We start from the raw sequence: 6,982 nt of genomic DNA on the forward strand, positions 1-6,982 counted from the left end.
CCCTTCATAAAGAAAGTTATTAACATCTGACCTTAGATATACTTTAAATAAGCCTTTGCATTAATACCTTTTCTTAGTTAGTAACAAACAACATATGTAACAGATATCGACAAATGAGGAACCACAACCTCCGGTTAGGATCCTACTTTTGCAGGATCACTGGGTGAAAATGTTCTGAATTAAATTTACATGGGTCTAAGAGGTTATAAAATAAACTACTTGTTTGTAAGGCCAAACAAAAGCACAAATAAGGGCAGGAGAGTTCAAGTAGAAGGTTTAAAGTTGTGGCTTATCCAAAAAAAAACGTCTCTTGTTTTGTTGCTTTAAAAATAATACGATAAAATATGTGACTCTTGGCAATTATGTACGATAAAACATGCAAAAGAATGACTTAATATTTAAAAGTAATTAGAATGAGTTCAGAGAGAAGGAAGATTGAGAAAACTAACAAAAACACAGTGCTCAGTCCGAGTAAAACCTGCAGAGAGCGAGCAGTCAATCACCCATCTGAATTCTTCCTCTGACTCTGTGATCCGAAGGGCACACGTTGTTGGATGAGTGAAGGAGCGTTTGTGTTTCTGCAGTGGAAACATGTCCTTGACCAAATACTGAGTGTGTTCTCCTTTTGCAGCGACGTGATTTGGACCAGATCAGGGTGACGACAGCAGGAGCACAGGTGACTGGTACCTCTCGCAGACACTGGTGACCTCCTTTAGTATTCTTTGACCAGAGAGAATTACTGTGAATGGAAGATGACACAGAATCAGACAGATTTCTGATGCATAGCTTCGATGGAGTTCAGTTAGGGACAGGAAGTTATCTTATAAAGACAAAAGGGACGCAGAAAGGTGATACTGTGATGGATATGTACGTCAAACAGATTCAACCTGAAAGTAAAATGCACTGTAATTAGAACTAAAAAGTGCTCTATTCTTTTGGCTACAATAAGAGATTGTTACCTCCGCAAAGGAGGTTGTGTTGTTGTTGGTGTTTATCTGTCTGTCTGTATATTAGCAAAATACGTCAAAAAGTTATGAAGGGATTTTAATGAAATTCTCAGGACCAGATGATTACATGATGGTCGTGTTCTGGAACCTTCTGGATCCAGGAATCTGTGGAAGGATTCTTCCTCATTGTCAGACAGGGACATTTTCAGCATCTGTGTCTAGAACTCCACAGTAGCAGCAGTGGACTGTCTCTGTGGCCCAGTGGTTAGTGGGTCTGTCTGTTAACACAAAGGTCGGGGGTGGAGCCCACCCAGGGATGGAGGGTTGTTTCTTGGTTTTACTATTGAAATAACAAAAAAAAGAAAATGGAGGTGTGCTTCCATAGATAAGTCTGAGCCTGAGTCAAGGGGCAAAAACAGAGCACTTACGTGATCTGATGAGGCTCCCTTGCCTTTTTCTTTCCCCTTGCCTCCCGTCACTGTTGCGCTGTTGCGGCGCGCCTGCTCATGATCAAACTCCAGATCCTCTAGGCGTTGGGTCAGTGCCAGCTTCTGCTGGATGGCCATACGCAACAAGGAATTCAGGGTCTTCTTCTCGTCCTCGGCTGCAGCCAGCTGCCTCTGCATGTCATCTAGCTGAGTCACATACTCGTCACACCTGAGAGAAAAAAAGAACGGGACAAAGGAGAGTTCGTCGGGCTTTCCAGCAGGTGGCGCAATTTGCCCGAAACGGCTCCTCCTGTCACATGTTTTCTCCATTCCCCAAACACATTTTCCACATCGAGGGTGAGGTCGCTGCTAGCCACGTGGCAGCAGCATTACATCAGACAGCTCCCACAATGCTTTGTGTCTCTTCCCACAAACACACTTAGGGACTAAAACATATATTTAGTCCTTCACTTTACAAAAACTTTTGAAAAGGGGAAAAGTTACACAGTGACATGCACAAAAATGATGGAAATGAACAGGTTTTTGGTTCGATTGTGGTATTGAGTCTTTTGTCTCCCAATAACAGCCCAACAGATGAGGTGTAGGATCTTGAGTCATGTTTCTCTGGAAACTATTTGTCTGATATCCTACCTTGTGGCAAACATGGCTCTGAGAGAGGAGAAGGTGGCAGCGTCCTCTTTCAAAGCCTTGAGTTCATTGCGGAGCTTCATCATTGTCTCGGTCACCATGGCCTTCTCGCTGTCGTACTTACTCTTCAGGTTGGCCAGTGCAACCTCAGCTGTCTGAAAAGGAACAAGACATTATATTTATAACCTTTTTTGTCGACAAGTCCAAAAGACGTTGGTAATTGTTCGGTTAGCAACATGCATCTGGAGGGTCCTCTGACCTGTTTGTTGGCCTTGAGCACAGTTCTGAGGGTGGCGATCTGCTCCCTCTTTGTGCTGAGGAGGGACTTGAGTTTGGAGAATCTCCTCCATGTATCCCTCTTTGTCCTTGTCCGCCACGGTGCTCAGCTCTAGATTGGAGAGTCTCTGGCGCGACAGCTCGGTGGTGCGGTCCACTGCCTGCTGGAGTGGCGGATCTGGTCCCGGATGATGCTAACAGGTTGTAGACGTTCAGAGGTTCGGGGCGGGGCTCCGGGGCCGTAGCTGGGGTCACTGTGGAGTCAGACTGTCCAGGGTCAGCCCCAGTGATCAGTCCGTTAGTGAGAAGCACAGACGAGTGGAGCTCCTTCCCTTCCTGCCCTCTCCTTACAATGGCCTTGCCCTCCTGTAGTAGTCCAGCATGACACGGTTTGGGGTCTCATTGTTGCACATGCACACGTGGTTGTACAGGTTAGCCAGCTCCTCGCTGAACGCGATGAGCTCGTCTTGGGCCACGTTGAGGCTGCCGAATGATTCTCCCCGCAGCCTCGCTGACCAGACGGAGCTCCTTCTCTAGACGGGCCACTTCCGCTTTGTCTGCCTGGCTAATCTTCTCCAGGGATGCTAATTGTGACCTCAACTCTTGGACGTCCCTCTCCAGCCGAGCTCCTTCCTCTTCATACCTGCTGCGACATTCCTCGTACAGTGCCCGGAGTGTCTTCAGCTCCTGCCTCAGCTCCCCGGCCTCAGACACAGCCACGGTGTATTTACACTGCAGGATCTCCGGCCCATTGATGTCCAGCTCGTAGTAGTCGCCGTCATCATGGCTGTCCCTGTCTTTTTCGCTGTCGAGCGCAGACTGGCGCTCTTTACTGGCTTGGAGTTTCCTCATGGCGCTGAGGTTCTCCGTGAGCCGGTTGACCGTTTCCTTTTGCTCGGAGACGGTCCCGTAGGCCTGTTCCAGCTGCCTCTGGCTCTCCTGCAGCGAGTTGATCAGAGCCACTTTCTCCCTCTCCACCTAACGCCAAAACAGACAGGGTCGACCACCATCTCGTTTATTACACCACACCAAGGTCTGAAGTCCCAATCTACCACGGCAGAGTTTACTTTTATTGAGGAAAGATGCAAAATTCATCAATAAAAGACTTCAAACTTACCAAACATATTCATGATCAAAGCAAATTTCTGGATTTCTATAAGACCTTTCACCTTTCTATATTGTATCATATAATTTATAATTATTATATTATGTTAGAATATTATACATGCACATTATTATTATTATTTACTATATGGTTTTTCCCCTTAAAATCTTTTATTGAATTGATTATTACTCTTCCGCTTCAATGAATAGACCGTTGGCTCGTTCATAAAAGAGATGAATTGTAACTTAAGTTACCAGCTAACTGACTTTTACAATAGATTTTGATTGATTGAGGGGTGTATATATTCTAGTTGATAATTTGGTTGAGACATTGTAAATAAGCTATAATTTGACATTTGCTGTGTATTCAAAGACTAAGATTGTACAGACAAAGATGATTTTCATTCAATGTGGTGTCTGTTGCTTGTACACCTGAGTGCCCCCCCCCCCCGATACAACACAGGTGACACACCCCTCTTACCTGTACCAGCTGCTGCTTCAGCTTCTGAATCTCAGAGATGGTTCAGCTCACTCAGCAGGTCGTCCACCAGGCTCGGCGCCGGCTGGAAGGACTCTCCTCTCTTGCTCCCCGGCGGCTTTGTTGTCTTCGATCAGACCGTTCTCGAAGCCTTGGATGAGATCGTCGTTGTCGGGCTCGTTGTTGACCGAGGGATCGTCGTGGAGTTTCAGGTTGTCGATTGAGATGCTGAACGAACTGCTGTACACGGAGCCCCCGATGGTCATGTAGTGGGAGAGTTCTTTACGCAGCGTGGCCTTCTGCTCGCGCTCCGTTTTAATGGTCTCTAAGGCCTCTGTTAGCTGTCGCTCCGCGATCTCTCTCAGACGCATGGCGTCGTCCAGCTGGCCGTGGAGGCACTGGGAGTCCTCCTCCAGACGGCGGATCTCATGCTTGAGGCCCTCAAACTCCACCTATTGGAGTCGGAAGTGAGAGAGACTGAATCATAACAGAAACTTATTTTGGAATCCCCAACCTAATGGAGTTGGGGCTCACCTGGTCTTGCCGTAGCACAGACACTTGTTTCTGAAGAGAGATGTTCTCCTCTTCCAGCTCACTGTAGTCCTGCAGCACACGAATCTCCCGCACCTTCAACTCCCTGATGTCATCGCGCAGCTGACTGCGCTGCAGCTCCGCCAGCTCTGAGCTCTGTAGCGTGGACAGAGAGGAGAAGAGATGAACGACAGTCACACTTGTCAGTATGTTGAACGTACATATCACATATGGGGCTCTTTTTTGCGTTCCACTGGCGATAGAACCTGGTCCCTGGTACTTTTTTTTTTTTTTTGTACTTTTACTTTTCTTCTGGTACTAATCATGTGACATCGCAGAGTGCCGGCCTCCGATTGGCCACTACAGACAAAGGGCCGTCCCAAGAGCTACAGGACACGACACAGGAGTCTACCGGCAGTTCTGGCAGCGATGGCGTTTCACCTCTTTACTCCTCTTCTCGTGGCTGATATGCGCACAACGCACACCGTGGTCCGTGAACGATGGCTTTGTGTTTTTTGTCTGGTTAGAACATTTGTTATGAGAGCTGGACAGAGAGTGTCTGCGATCGCGTCCTGCTCCGTCTCTTTTCTCTCCACCTCCAGAAACAGGTTAACTGTCCTTCATGTGGCCCTGCGTTGAGCTGGTGACTCGGGTAAAGCCTCGCTGTCAGTCACAAGGAACATTTGATTATATTTCTTGCTTCCTGGTTCTACTCCAGCAAGCCTAAACCTAAACAATCAGCCAGAGTCTGCAAGAGTCCAAACAGAGTTTAACAGATTAATTCTAAGCCCTTTTTTTAATATTTACATGTTTACATGATCACCTCTCTCAGTTCCAGGGCGATGGATGACAGGCGATCGTTCTCTGCTTGTACGCTGGTGATGGAGGCTTTAGCCTGTCGAAGCTCATTCTGCAGCTCCAGGACCTTCTGCTGGTACAGAGCCTCTTTGCTGGCAGACTCCAGGATCAGCGTCTCCTCCCTGCTTTCCCCATCTGCTGCCACCTTCCTGTGGGTAGAGTAAGCCTGCCCGAAGGCCTGAGGAAGGACAGAAAGAATTAACGGGAGCTCGCCGAGCTCTCCTTTGACCAAGAGAACAAACCACACATGCAGTGACAAGAAATAAAGATATCAATAGGATGCATTATATAGTCAAATAAGATGGGTGGCGACTTGACGTCGACTGTCTAAGAAGGTCCTGAAAACCCACCACAGCTCTCCTGCCCAACACTGACACGTTTCAACACTCAACTCCTGACACATGCTCCTCATGCAGTCAGCGTTTCGTCAGTCCCAGCGTCCGCTCTGCTCAAAGGGAGGAAGTCAAAGTCACCAGATGCAACGCTGAATCAGTTCATTTACGTCACTGAGTCCGGAATCATTATGATTTTATGACCTGTGCAAATGTTGTCTTCGAGTCACATCAAACAGAATTAACATTTATTATTACTATTATCAGTTACTGTCACCCAGAACTACTGAGGGTATGTAAGGACGTACATCCTCCTGCAGTTGATAGTCTGGCTACAGGACCTTGCTGCCTCATAAATACGGTGCTATACAGAAGTTTTGCTCTATGTGGTGAATAACAGGTGTTTCAGCAGATCACGTTAATTTTTTTCTTGTATTTATTAAATAAACTATCAGGTTATTGATGATGAGGAGGAAAAACAGGAAGTTTGTTTTTAATAATTATCTAGACAGTCTCAAGACACTGAGGTATATGTACTGTTCAACTTGGAGCAGATACTATCATCTCAACTAAAGTATTTCTGCTGTACAGTGGGTGCTGCAGGTTGGCACACCCAGACAGCATTTCTAGTTTACCCGTAATAAATATCAGGAATGTCTGACGATGACAGAAGCAAACATGGGCTGATACAGATGCAGCGGTGGGTGTGTGACTGACTGCAATTAAATCCATGTCCTTTTTCTGCTACTGGGCTGTCTGATGGTATGTGATCGTTTGGCCACATAGGCGTGGGAACATGGCAGGTGACTCCAGCTGCACAAGTCTGACTGAAGGCCTCAACTTTGCATACCAGCAGCATGTACAGACAGGTGACAAAGGGTGATGATCATCCGCTGCATCCCTTAAAACCCAGATATGAACACCACGTTGTGTCATAACAACATAGCACTGCCATCCTCTCATCTACCGTATTCACCGAGGCACAACTTGGAGACCTGAGCATCTGCCTCAGTGGGTGGTTTATGTAACTCCATGGTTCTGGTCACAGACTGCATGGGTCGGACAGTGTTGCAGAGCTGTAAAAACTGGGTTCCCAGTGACTTTAAAAGTGGCTTCTGTTGATCCGTGGGGTCGGGTTACCTCCTCAGCTGATCCAGCTCCTGTCGAACCGCCTCGTACTCTGTCTCCAGCTCATCAAATCGCTGTTTGAGCTGCTGTTTCTCCTCCAGAACCGCCAGCCCATACTCCGCCGCCTGGATCTTCTCATGGGTGGTTTCTCCCAGCTCCCGGGTGAGACGCTCGACCTCGGCTTGCAGCCACCCGCGGCCCGGCCTCTGTCACCAGAACCGCTTCGGGATATTCCTGCTCCTCCACGGACAT

General features: G+C 47.4%; 1 protein-coding gene across 1 annotated transcript; it reads right to left on the bottom strand.

The window, feature by feature from the left end:
* Positions 1 to 1,375: 1,375 nt before the first annotated feature.
* Positions 1,376 to 6,982, bottom strand: LOC144739937 (protein bicaudal D homolog 2-like; the record flags this gene model as incomplete). The annotated part of the gene is given in 16 exon segments (XM_078622817.1): positions 1,376 to 1,604; positions 2,027 to 2,178; positions 2,283 to 2,357; positions 2,359 to 2,468; positions 2,471 to 2,494; positions 2,497 to 2,667; positions 2,670 to 2,799; positions 2,801 to 3,277; positions 3,885 to 3,923; positions 3,925 to 3,993; positions 3,995 to 4,333; positions 4,416 to 4,568; positions 5,236 to 5,448; positions 5,621 to 5,630; positions 6,743 to 6,921; positions 6,923 to 6,982. Coding segments are annotated over 16 exon segments (2,430 nt in total), but the record flags the coding sequence as incomplete, so codon positions are not given.

Source organism: Lampetra planeri, unplaced genomic scaffold (genome assembly GCF_965212315.1).
Source record: "Lampetra planeri unplaced genomic scaffold, kcLamPlan1.2.h2 scaffold_1796, whole genome shotgun sequence".
NCBI lineage: Eukaryota > Metazoa > Chordata > Hyperoartia > Petromyzontiformes > Petromyzontidae > Lampetra > Lampetra planeri.